Source organism: Sapajus apella, unplaced genomic scaffold (assembly GCF_009761245.1).
Source record: "Sapajus apella isolate SASKATOON/1434 unplaced genomic scaffold, GSC_monkey_1.0 scaffold24, whole genome shotgun sequence".
Classification (NCBI taxonomy): Eukaryota; Metazoa; Chordata; class Mammalia; order Primates; family Cebidae; genus Sapajus; species Sapajus apella.
The window spans coordinates 20,904,658-20,918,418 of record NW_022436964.1 but is presented as its reverse complement, the minus strand read 5'-3'; the positions used below and the strand labels follow the sequence as shown (position 1 = coordinate 20,918,418).

Here is a 13,761-nt window from a genome sequence, read left to right as displayed (position 1 = left end):
TCATAAGTGGGAGCTAAGTTATGAGGATGCAAAGGCACAAGAATGACACGATGGACTTTGGGGACTTAGGGGGAAGGGGTGGGAAGGGAGTGAGGGATAAAACACTACAAATAGGTGGCAGTATCTACTGTTCGGGTGATGGCTGCACCAAATTCTCACAAATCACCACTAAAGAACTTACTCAAGTAATCAAACACCATCTGTTCCCCAACAACCTGTGGAAATAAACACATTAAAAAAAAAAAGCCGGGCGCGGTGGCTCAAGCCTGTAATCCCAGCACTTTGGGAGGCCGAGGCGGGTGGATCACGAGGTCAAGAGATCGAGACCATCCTGGTCAACACGGTGAAACCCCGTCTCTGGTAAAAAATACAAAAAATTAGCTGGGCATGGTGGTGCGTGCCTGTAATCCCAGCTACTGAGGAGGCTGAGGCAGGAGAATTGCCTGAACCCAGGAGGCGGAGGTTGCGGTGAGCCGAGATCGCGCCATTGCACTCCAGCCTGGGTAACAAGAGCGAAACTCCGTCCCAAAAGAAAAAAAAAAAAAAAAAAAAAAAAAAAGAATTTAGAGCCTGAAACAAATGAGGTGCTTAAATTACCACTGGGGTGATGTTTGGCAAATATATATTCCCTCCTCTCATTTTGAAAGCCTAAAGTTTCAGGCTGTCTTGTCTTTTAAGTTTCTTGGCATTTAAAGTTTTGTCCTATAAATTCAAAACTTTTTCATAAATCTACAAAGTTAAAATTTTACTTTTGTTGTCTATTTAAAATGTTTTCACGGCTGGGCACAGTGGCTTACGCCTGTAATCCCAACACTTTGGGAGGCTAAGGTGGGCAGATCACCTGAGGTCATGAGTTTGAGACCAGCTTGGCCAACATGGTGAAACCCTATCACTATTAAAAATACAAAAGATTAACTGGGCGTGGTGGCACGCACCTGTAGTTCAAGCTACTTGGGGGGCTGAGGCAGAAGAATCGCTTGAAGCCAGAAAGTGGAGGTTGCAGTGACCCAGAATCGCACCACTGCACTCCACCCTAGGTGACAAAGCGAGACCTTGGCTCAAAAAACAAAACAAAACAAAAAAACTAAAATGTTTTCACTTGTTATGTTATTTTGTGAGAATTATCTTTGTTGATTTTTAAATTTTATAATTGTACCAACCTAATGTATCATTTGTTTTGTTATCTTAAAGATCTGAATTTTATTCTTGTCCTTATTTTAGTTTTATTCTTGTCATTGTACATAGGCTCACTATTTCTAAAATATTTTGAACTCAAGAAAAGTTTAAAAAGTTGTATTTTATATCTAATTTTTATAGCCATATAGCACACTTTTAAGCAAGATAAACTTTTGTATGTTAATGGATAACAAATGGATTTTGAATTTTTAAGATGAAAAGTGCATTGTTATTTTAAAGCTCTATGTATACACTTATTTATTTATTGTATACACTTTTAGGAGACAAAATATTGCATGTTTTTTTTTTTCCCAACACTTTTCAGGAGGTGAAACGCTGTTTTTTTTTTTTTTTTTTTTAACTTTTAGGTTTGGGGTATATGTACAGGTTTGTTATATAGGTGAACTCGTGTCATGGGGGTTTGTTGTACAGATTGTCACTCAAGTATTAAGTCTAGTATCTAATAGTTATTTTTTTCTGATAGCTTTTCTTCTCCCACCCTCCACCCTCAGGTAGGCCCCAGTGTGTATTGCTCCTTTTTGTGTGTCCATGAATTCTCATCATTTAATGCCTACTTATAAGTGAGAATACGCTGTACTTGGTTTTCTGTTTCTGCATTAGTTTGATGGCCTCCAGATCCTTCAAAAGACATGATCTTGTTCTTTTTTATGGCTTGTGAAACTTTTTTTTTTTTTTTTTGAGATGAAGTCTCACTTTGTTGCCCAAGCTGGAGTTCAGTGGCTGTGATCTTGGCTCACTGCAACCTCCACCTTCCGGGTTCAAGTGATTCTTTTGCCTCAGCCCCTCAAGTAGCTGGGACTACAGGCGCGTGCCACCACGCCCCTCTAATTTTTTGTATTTTTAGTAGAGATGGGGTTTCACCATGTTAGCCAGGATGGTCTTGATCTCCTGACCTCGTGATCCACCCGCTTCGGCCTCCCAAAGTGGTGGGATACAGGCACCTGGCCTGGAATGCTATTTTTATAACTCTGTTACTCTCATTCCACTCTCCTGATCTTGATTGATTAATTCTAGAAATACCTGATTTGATGTTGATATGGTAGTTATTTTTAATTACTGTTCTTATTATTGTTACTATTAAATGGATTTTATGACAGTTTAAAACTTAACAATTATTGAAAAACTGTGGCGATTTTTGGAAGTATTAAAATCTCATATTTTCCTTTTTAGGCTCCCTAACCAGGTTTGAATTAATACAGCTAGTTCCTCCAGGTAATGTGCCAATAAATACATTTCCAAATTAGCTTAATTTTAAAATAAACTTGGCCTGACAAAATGGGGACTGTACTTACAAGCTGGTTTAAAATAACATATAACTTCAATACCTGTAAGTCTATATAACACATGCCTTTTTTCTGCCAATCTATTAAATTTTGTCTATTTTCAGAAAAATAATTTTACGGTGTTTGGTGGCAGGGAGCATAACTTAAACAGGCTCCTTATCTTTCTATTTTTAAATAACTTTAATTGTTAAATAATTTTTCAGTTCTGGCTTAGCTGATTTCAAGTTTTGGCCTTTGGCTGTGTTCTAATTTGCTCTGTGTGTGTGTGTGTGTGTGTGTGTGTGTGTGTGTGTAAAACCCAAAGATATTTTCCCTGTTAGATGCTAGAACAGGGTGGGTAAACTATAGTCCCCAGCTAAATCCAGCCTGTAGTTCATTGCTGTATGGCCTGCAAACTAGGAATGGTTTCCACATTTTTTATTGTTATCAAAATTATGTATCATACAATTCCTCATTTTCAAATGTACACTTCATTGGTTTTAGTATGTTCATAAGATTGAGCAGCCATCACCACTAATTCCAGAACATTTTCTTTACTCCAAAAAGAATTTTTATATTTATTAACAATCATTTCCCGTTCCTTCCCCTTCCAGTCTCTGACCGCCACTAATTCTGTCTATTGATTTTCTTATTCTAGACATTTCATATAAATAGAAGCCTACAATATGTGGCCTTTTATGTCTGGTTTCTTTTACTTAGCATAATGTTTTCAGGGTTCAGCCATGTTGTAGCGTGTAGCAGATCTGAATTCCTTTTTGTGCTTGAATACTATTCTTCCATATGGATTGGGTAATGAGGGCTCTACCATTATGAATGGGTTGATCTATTCATGGATTAAAGGATTGATGGGTTATCATGGGGGTGAAACTGGTGGCTTTATAAAAGGAGGAAGAGAGACCTGAGCTAACATGCTCAGCACCCTCACTATGTGATGCCCTGTGTCACCTGGATACTAAGCTGAGTCCTTACCAGCAAGAAGGCTCTCACCAGACACAGCCCCTCAACCTTGCACTTCTCAGCCTCCATAACAGTAGGAAATAAATAGTGTTTTAAAAACAAATTACCTAGTTTTAGGTATTCTGTTATAAGCAGCAGAAAATGGACTAACACATTTCTACTTTTTGGATGTTATAAATAATGCTGCTATGAATGTTTATATACAAATTGTTATATATTTGTTTTCAGTTCTCCTGTGTTTATGTATAGGAATGGGGTATATGATAACTGTTTAACTTTTTTTTATTTTTGGTTTTTACATTTTTAAATGATTGGAAAGAATTTTTTTTTTCTTTTTTTTTCCCATTTATTTATTTTATTGCATTTTAGGTTTTGGGGTACATGTGAAGAACATGCAAAATTGTTGCATAGGAACACACGTGGCAGTGTGATTTGCTGCCTTCCTCCCCATCACCTACGTCTGGCATTTCTCCCCTTGCTATCTCTCCCCAGCTCCCCACACCCCACTGTCCCTCCCCTATTTCCCCCCAACTGACCCCAGTGTGTAGTGCTCCCCTCCCTGTGTCCATGTGTTTTCATTGTTCAACACCCACCTATGAGTGAGAACATGCGGTGTTTGATCTTCTGCTCTTCTGCCAGCATGGATGAACCTGGAAAGAATTTTTGAAATGAATATTTAGTGATGTGAAAATTATATGAAAGTCAAATTTCATTATTTATAAATAAAGGTCTTTTTGGAACATAGCCATACTCACTTGTTTAAGTAGTGTTTATAGCTACTTTGATAGAGAAATGACAGAGGTGAGGAGTTCTGAACAGATGGCCTACAAAGCCTAAAACATTTAGCTGTCTGATCCTTTACAGAAAAAGTCTGTGACACCTGTGCTAGAATCATGAGATTCTAGGAGGAAACTGTTCTGTAGTACTTTTGCCTTGCGGTGTGTCTTAAGTGACATAAGACTTGAGCTGGTGAGAGAGGTTAGGACCTGCTACCCAGTGGCACCAATTCTCACAAATAGTCTTTCACTTATAGCTATCTAGTGATGTTAGGGTTGTCAGCGTAAGAGAATGCGCCTGTGTGTGTAAGAGAGAGAGAGAACACTGAAAACTTAGAAAATTCTCTTCTAATCTTTGCTGTTACACATTTCTGCTTTTTTTCTTTCTCAAAATGAAAATAGCTTCATAATTTTAACTTGTAAAAAGCATCCCCAATTCACATAGTCCTGAGATAACCTTTATTTATATTTTGGTGAACATATTTCTTGATATTTCTCTGTAGATAGAAGAATAGATATGGAATTTTTACATAGCATCACATACATTTTTTTTTCTGTTATTAACTTTCCCCATTATATGTTACTGTTATATTGGTTTTTTTTTTTTTTTTTTTGAACGGGTTTTTTGAGATGAAGTCTCACTCTGTTGCCCAGGCTGGAGTGCAGTGGCACGATCTTGGCTCACTGCAACCTCCGCCTCCCAGGTTCAGGCAATTCTCCTTCCTCAGCCTCCTGAGTAGAGGGATTACAGGTGTGTGCCACCATGCCCAGCTAATTTTTGTATTTTTAGTAGAGACGGGGTTTCACCATGTTGGTCATGCTGGTGTCAATCTCCTGACCTCGTGATCCACCCGCATTGGCCTCCCAGAGTTCTGGGATTACAAGCATGAGCCACTGCGCCTGGCCAAATTTTTTAAATTTAATTTTATTTTTTATATATTTTTTGAGACAATATCTGACTCTGTCACTCCTACGGAGTGTAGTGATGTGATCATGGCTCAGTGCAGCCTTGACCTCCTGGGTTCAAGCAGTTCTCCTGCCTATGTTTCACAGTAGCTGGAACTACAGGCATGCACCATGCCCAGCTAATTTTTTTTTTTTTTTAATAGAGATGGAATTTCACTATGTTGCCTAGGCTGATCTCTTAACTTCTGGATACAAGCGATCCTCCCACCTTGGCTTCCCAAAGTGCTGGGATTATAGGCATGAGCCACCATGACTTGCCTATGCTGTCATTTCTAAAAGCATAAATCTATATCATTTTTATTTTTTTTGAGAGAAAGTCTATCTGTGTTACCCAGGCTGGAGTGTAGTGACACAACCTCGACTCACTGCAACCTCTGCCTCCCAGGATCAAGCGATTCTCCTGCCTCAGCCTCCTAAATAGATGGAATTACGAGTGCCTGCCAACACACCCAGCTAATTTTTATGTATTTTTAGTAGAGACGGGATTTCACCATATTGGGCAGGCTAGAGTTGAACCCCTGATCTCAGGTGATCTGTCCGCCTTAGCCTCCCAAAGTGCTGGGATTACAGACGTGAGCCACTGCACCTGGCCTACGTCATTATTTTTGATAACTATAAAGAATTTCATTAATTTATATATGTGTTTTTATAGATCTATAAATGGTATTTACATAGTATTTTGGGTTTTACTTTTCTTACATTGTTACCTATAGTTTACTTGTCATTTTCAATAGCTATGTATTTTTCCATAGTGATGGTGTTATCCATAAATTAATATTGTTGAGCATTTAGGTTTTCTTTGTCTTTCACATTTTTATAAAAATAATATTTCTCTCTTGGCTTATTTACAAATAATAGAATTATTAGATTGATCCATGCCTTCTAAACTGGGGTAGACGAATCCCCAATAAGGTTCCAATACTTGTACCGCATCCAGGAGTGCATAGTGTGCCCATTCCCCATATCCTAGTTAATACTGGGTACTGTCATTTGGATTTGTTGTGTTTGCAAAGTATGTCATGGCTCACACCTGTAATCCCAGCACTTTTGGAGGCTGAGGTGGACAGATCATCAGGTCAGGAGTTTGAGACCAGCCTGGCCAACATAGTGAAACCCTGTTTCTACTAAAAATACAAAAATTAGCTGGGTATGGTAGTGGCCACCTGTAATCCCAGCTACTTGGGAGGCTTAGGCAGGAGAACTCCTTGAACCTGGGAGGTGGAGGTTGCAGTGAGTGAAGATTGTGCCACTGTATTCCAGTCCAGGCAACAGAGCAAGACTCTGTCTCAAAATAAATAAATAAATAAATACATAAATAAATACATAAATAGAAATAAAATAAATTTTATCCTATTTTATGATCTGTCTCCTTTTCAGATATGACTTGTGACAACCCTCTATTTAAAACTTCTTAAAAATTTCCGTTTTCCCACATTATGATTCGTTTTATTTCCTTCTGTATAAAGTGACTGTCACTGTCTTTTGATTACTTATGGAGTGATGTCTGGACATAAATGTTGTATTTTGGTATAAATTCTTATTTTTAACAAAGTTTTAAATCAGTTATGCTTAAAACAGTTATATTTCCCCTGTTGCATTGCATTATTTTGATGTTTTATGGTATGTGCTTTTCTTTTTCTTAAGAGAACGTGGGAGAAGGAAGATGAGATTAGCAAATGCCTCTGCTAAAGCAGAAGGGACTGAGGACACTTTTATAGGGATCATAGTCCTGCCTGTTGTGAATGTCACTGGAGCAGGTCAAGGGCCCGAGTGAAGTGCAGTGAACCCAGGAGTCTGTAGTTCTTTCTTGCTACTTGGTTCTTTGGCAAAGGCTGTCTCTGGAGACAGATAAGAACCCCGCTCTGTGAATTTAAGAGTAAGTGTTTATGGAGATGTCATTACCTTCGTAGGTAGATGCAAATGAGCAGGTGCCTCCTGCCTACTTTTTAGAAATTCTTATGGAATGTTTTTCAGCCTAAAACTGACAGGCTGAAATCAGGACATTGAGTTTTTTTCCATACGTTTTTTATTCTTATTTGACCCAATTTTATGTTCAAACATATATCACTGCTGACAAATTATATTTTAGTATGCTAATAAAGTAGAAGCATCCCCACCTTGGTATTATTTAATTGCACATGGATTTTTTAAAAGTTATCTAATACCTAAGTAATCTCACTATAAAAAATTTAACTAACATGAAAGTATATAAAATAAAATGTCAAAAGCACATTCAACAATCCCTGACAGATAATTACCATTAACAATCTGATGTGGGCTAGTAATCCCAGAACTTTGAGAGGTAAAGGTGGGTGGACTGCTTGAGTACAGGAGTTCAGGTACAGCCTGGGAAACATGGTGAAACCTCATCTCTAATGAAAGTACAAAAATTAGCTGGGTGTACTGGTGCATTCCTGTAGTCCCAGCTACTTGAGAGGCTAGGGAGGAGGATCACTTGAGCCAAGGAGGTTGAGGCTGCAGTGAGCTGTGATCTTGCCACTGAACTCCCGACTTGGGCAACAGAGTGAGACCCTGTCTCAACAAAAAACAGAACAAAACGATTTGATGTGAATCTTTTTAGACCTTCTAAAACACATTTAGTATTTTCAGCCAACTCTAAAATATATACACATGCACATGCATACTCCATGTATGGTTAGACCTTCTGATTGTCAAGATCCACAGCCATGAATTCAGCTAACCATGAATCAAAAATGTAGTTAGACCTATGATGGTTGTGTCTGTACTGAACATGTACAGACTTCTTCTTGTCATTAGTCCCTTAATCATACAGCATAACAACTATTATATAATATTTACATTATATTAGGTATTATAAGTAATCTAGAGATGATTTGACGCATACAGGAGGATATGCATAGGTTGTATGCAAATACTACACCATTTTATTTTATTTATTTATATTTATTTATTTATTTAAGACAGAGTTTTGCTCTGTCGCCCAGGCTGGAGTGCATTGGCGCTCATTGCAACCTCTGCCTGCAGTCTTGGCTCACTGCAACCTTTGCCTCCTGGGTTCAAGCAATTCTCCTGCCTCAGCCTCCTGAGTAGCTGGGACTACAGGCATGCACCACCACGCCCAGCTAATTTTCATATTTTTAGTAGAGTTTCACCATGTTGGCCAGTCTGGTCTCAAACTCCTGACCTCAGAGGATCCTCCTGCCTTGGCCTCCCAAAGTGCTGGGATTACAGGCATGAGCCACTGTGCTCAGCCTATTTTTTATTATTACGCTCTTTTTACCTTCAATCAAGTTACCCCACTACACCATTTTATATCAGGGACTTGAGCATTCGTGGATACTTTAGTATCTGCAGGGGTTCCTGAAACCAACCCCTGTGGATACTTAGAGATGACTGTATATTAAATATGATATATATAAACATGAATATTTTTAGTATTTAGTATATATAGTTGTGTGTGTATATATTTTATGGTTGGTTGAATATACTAAATTTTGGTTTTCTGGTCTCTTGAAAAACATATGACATATAATTGGAAGACAGCAAAGTAAATTATCATTTATCTCCTCAAAGAAACATTATGCTGTCATTAAAAATTATAGTTATTAGGATATATAATAAAATAGAAAATGTCTACAATATAATATCTATGGGGAACAAATAGGGTACAAAATTATATATGCAGTATGATTATGACTGTAAAAAGATGCATAGAATTTCAAAATAATAATCATGTTGAGATTAAAAGAAAAACATATGACAGTCCCAAGATATATTACATTTTAAAAAGCCAGTTGCAGAATATGTATTTTCAACACACATACACACACACACACACACACACACACACACACACACACATACACATATATATGTTGACTATATATATTCTACAATTTGCTTGTTAAAACTTAATATGTCTTGGACTGCTATATGTTTTTCATGTGACCAGAAGCCTGTCTGTGAGAAGACTATAAGAATAGTTGTTTGAAAAGAATGATTGCAGAATATTCTAGTTGAGGGCATAAATACTGGTTATAACTAAGAAGTTAATCAGATGCAAAATGGAAGCTGTGCTATACTTGTTTTCTTTTTATCTCCTATCAATTTCAGATTGTAATTTTAGTGGAATTGCTCAAAATAACAATTCAATTGTTTTTACTTAGCTTCAGATGTAATACAGAGTGATCCATTAATTTGTTCAACATATATTACTGGAGGCATACTTTGCACATGATCTACACTGTGCCAGTTTTCGTAGTGTGATGTTGGTAGCACTGGGCATGCAGCCGTGGCAGTGAGCCCTCATGATCTGCTGGTCCTTGATACTAACTAAATCTTTTTTTTTTTTTCTTAAAGTCTCTTGTGGACTGTACTGTGGGGTCACATGGGCCACATTTAGGTTCCCAGGGACTAATTTCTTTATTGGCTGAATTGTTACCTTTTCATTTTGCTGAATTTATTGCTTCATTTTTTTTCTCATTGCTTTCAAACACACTTGTAGTCAAAAGACATGTTACGATCATTAATAGTGCAAGTAAATTAATAATACAAGTAATAATATCCAGATGTGCATATGGCTTTATGGCCAAAGAATGAAGAAGTCCAGTGATTTTTGCAGCTGAGTAGTAAAGACCTCTCTTGTTCTTCAGTTTACAAAGGTGGGAAAAAGGGAATAGACACAGAGGGGCAGCATGATCCTATTTGACAGTCAGCATGGTGCTTTCCTTTTATTAACTTCTGAAATAAATATCTTCACTTTGGGTAAGTCATGTATATTCAGTCCAACTATAAAAGCCTATTCTAGTGGGCACCCATTCATTTAATCAGAGCTTAATTTTATAATTTTATAGCAATGCTTGTATAGCAATATTTTATACTTTTATGGCAATGCTTTTATACTTTTATAGGCACTAGCAAGGAAAGAACTGTTGCCTCAGATGATTTGGTTTTGAATTCCTACTTTGCCATGTGGTATCTATCACTAGCCATGTGGCATCATGACAGGTCAAACTCTCAAGCCTCAGTTTCTTTATCTGTACAGAGGGAATCAAATGTGATCCTGTATCTGGAAGCACAGTGTCAATTCCGATATGCACTAAAAATGTTAGATATGCCTCCAGTCAATGTTGTTATTAAAATTGTTATTTCTCTTAAAATCTCATTTGTTTCCTTTTGGGGGAAGAAATTCATTTATGCCATTGATGATGTCACTGTCTGTGTAATTAGCTCTTTTTTTCCCCTCTTCCTAAAGCTTTGAGCAAAATGTAATTAGCTCTTTAAGGAGAGCACTGAGTTCTTTCAGATACTTCCCTTGACCTATAAGACTTGTTCAGCCTGTAAATATGTTTATTATTTATAACCTAGGCTCTTGCTGTACCATCCTTTTACTGTGCTGACATTTTCACACTGGGTAGCAATTTGGATTTCTAGAAAATGACTATACCAGAGAGACTGTCTTGAAAAGCTTCATAGCCTTCTATTTATTTGTCCAACCCTGTTTCAGTCTATTTTTATTCCTGTGATTCTAAAAATAGAGTATGAGCTCGCTTTGAATTTTCCCAGCCTCTTAATTTTATCTAAATTCTTGCTAAACACAGGAATAACATTTTAGCAGTTATTTAGGTGCAGTGGCAAGAGCTAGCCAAAAGCATATGAAAGGAAAGAGGGAAAAGGAAAGGCATCCTGAGTAGAGCATCATATCATGCATCTAGATGTTTGTTCCTGATAGGAAGATAGTGATGTTTACAGAGACCAGAGCAGTTCTGGGGCCACTGCTGGGCTGATGTCAGGGAGCAGTTGTGGTAATGGTAGGTAATGTCAGGTGCTGTGCTCTGCCCTCTACATACCTTTGTCATTCATCCTCACAGTAGTCCTAAAGGGCAGGTACGATGACAGTTTTTACATTTTCTTGACGAGGAGACTGAAGTTAGTTTACATGATTTGCCCAAGATCACATTGTTAGTAAGTGGTGGAGCAGGGGTTTGAAACCAGCCCTGCCTGACCCTAGAACTTGAGTTCTTAACTCTATACTGTAGGCTTCAGGAGAAAGTTGTATTTTATTGCTAGTGATAGCTGGGGAAATTGGCACATCACTTTCCATTTGCAGGTTGTACTTCAGAGTTTCTGGATGGAGGCAGAGTCTGTTTTCGGCCTGCAAAGGCGGGAGGATTATGTCCGTCACAGGGAGCATTGTAAAAGGAGCACTGATGAAGAAAAGGCCAGGATGAGACTAGTAAATGAAGCAAAGAATTGATGTTAGAATTACACCCATTGGCTGGGTGTGGTGGCTCATGTCTGTAATCCCAGCACTTTGGGAGACTGAGGCAGATAGATCACCTGAGGTCAGGAGTTTGAGACCAGCCTGGTCAACATGGTGAAACCCCATGTCTACTAAAAATACAAAAATTAGCCGGGAATGGTGGTGGGTGCCTGTAATCCCAGCTACTTGGGAGGCTGAGGCAAGAGTATCACTTGAACCTGGTAGATGGAGGTTGCAGTGTGAGCCAAGATTGCGCCATTGCACTCCAGCCTGGGCAACAAGAGTGAGACTCTGTCTCAGAAAAAAAAAAAAGAAACCCATCTTCCCTTCTTTCTCCCTACCCTCTCTATCTCTTTATTCCTAGTAATTTACTCTTATAGAACCTACTTCTTATCATTTGTGGCACTTATACTTTTTAATTACACATTTATTTGTATAATAGTTTAATACTCACATACTGTAAGCTCCAGGAGGGCATTGATTATATTTATCGTGTTCACTAGTATAAATTCAGTGTCTATAAGTCTTGCTACATAGAAGGTTCCCAATGAATGAAGTATTTTTTGAATGTATGAATGAAAACAGATTTATTTTAAAATTTATTTATTTATTTGACAGTGCAAAAAAATAAGAGGCTGGAGTGCAATGGTGCCATCTTGGCTCACAGCAACCTCCGCCTCCCATGTTCAAGTGATTCTCCTGCCTCAGCCTCCCGAGTAGTTGGGATTATAGGTGCCCACCACCACGCCTAGCTAATTTTTGTATTTTTAGCAGAGATGGGGTTTCACCATGTTGGTCAGGCTGGTCTTGAACTCCTGCCCTTAGGTGATCTGCCTGCCTTGGCCTCCCAAAGTGCTGGGATGACAGGCATGAGCCACCATGCCTGGCCTGAAAATAAATTATTGAAAAATGAATGAAGGGTAAGAGTTAGAAAAGCTTTTAGAGAATACTTAGTCTCTCTTTACCCCTCGCCCCTTTTTTAATAGTGTGGAAACTGAGTCTCAAAGAGGGTAACTAATGCTTATTGAGTGCTAACATAAGGTGGCACTTAAGCAAGTTATCTTACTTTAGTCCTCATGTTCATTTATTTAAGAAGCATTTATCAGGTACCCATTATGTCCCAAGCAGTGTTCCACAGGTTTAGGGGAAGCATCCAGGATGCTGCACTTCACTCCTCGTCTCTGAACATCATGGAAGTTCAATTTTAAAATGTCTATCTTTAGTGATATTTCAAGTGGCTTGTTGAAGATGCTGACAGTGAAGCCCCTTTTCAGGTGTGATTGTCTTGGCTAGGCCCTGTACTGATTGAACTGCTCTGAGTTCACACCTTTCTAGGGACAGCCCTGCCAGAAGTAGAATAATGTACAGAAAAGACAAATTCACTGCTTTCATGGAGCATTGATGGAAGCAGATCATGAATAAACACCTGGACAAAAATATCAGTTAGTGGTAAATACTATGATGAAAGTAAAATAGCATGATATGATAGGGAGCACCTGGGAAGGAGTGCTCTTTTGGTTGGGTTGCCACCTTCTGATAAGATGACATTTAAACCAAGCCTGTTATTCAGTAAGAAGGAGCCAGCCATGCAAAGACCTGGGAAGGGAACCTTACAGGGAGGAGAACGTAAGGCAAAAGCCTTACATAGAGGTGAGCTTGGTGTGTTTGAAGGACAGCAAGAAGGGTAAAGGATGCCAAGGAACAGCAATCAAGGAAGAGAGTGGCAATTAATGAATTAGGAGAGGTTATTAGAAGCCTGATGATATAGAGTCTTGAAGTCTAGGGTAAGGTGCTTAAATTTTGTTCTAATATGATGGGAAGCCATTGGAACGTTTTAAGCAGGAGAAAGGCACAGTCTGATGTATTTAAAACATTGTAGTGGGTGGACAGTGGATTTGAGTGCAGGAGAATGGAGGCAGGGAGATGAACTAAGGCCATCGCAGTGGTGCAGGAGAGAGGTAGGTGGTGGGGGCTTGGACCTGATAGTAGCTGTAAAGATGAAGAGAAGGGGACAGAGTTTAGATTTACTTTGGAAAGAGTCAACAGGACTTAATGGATTGATGTAAGGTGTGAGAGAAAGAGCAGAATCAAGGATGAATCCTATTTTTAGCTTGAGCAACTAGTGCACATTCCTCTAGGGAGAACTGATGTTTAGGAAACAATCAAGAGTTCCACTTTGGACCTGTAAGAGAAAGATACTGTAATATATTTACAGTGAAACTTTAAAGATTAATAGGGTCCCAACTGGATGAGAAGAAGGAATAGCATGCATGGTGGAAGTACGTTGCTGAGGAGGGAACATCAATCAATTGTGGCTGGAGCATGGCTGGGAACACAA

At 38.5% G+C, this 13,761-nt stretch overlaps 1 protein-coding gene across 5 annotated transcripts in view; it reads left to right on the top strand.

Annotated features, from left to right (window-relative positions):
• The window catches only part of SPATA6L (spermatogenesis associated 6 like), a 60,484-nt gene that overhangs the window by 16,368 nt on the left and 30,355 nt on the right, over positions 1-13,761 (top strand). For all 5 annotated transcript variants that reach the window (XM_032291038.1, XM_032291039.1, XM_032291042.1 and 2 more), the window contains one exon: positions 2,368-2,409. In XM_032291038.1, coding sequence (XP_032146929.1) covers positions 2,368-2,409 — 42 coding nt within the window. The remainder of the gene's footprint in view (positions 1-2,367; positions 2,410-13,761) is intronic.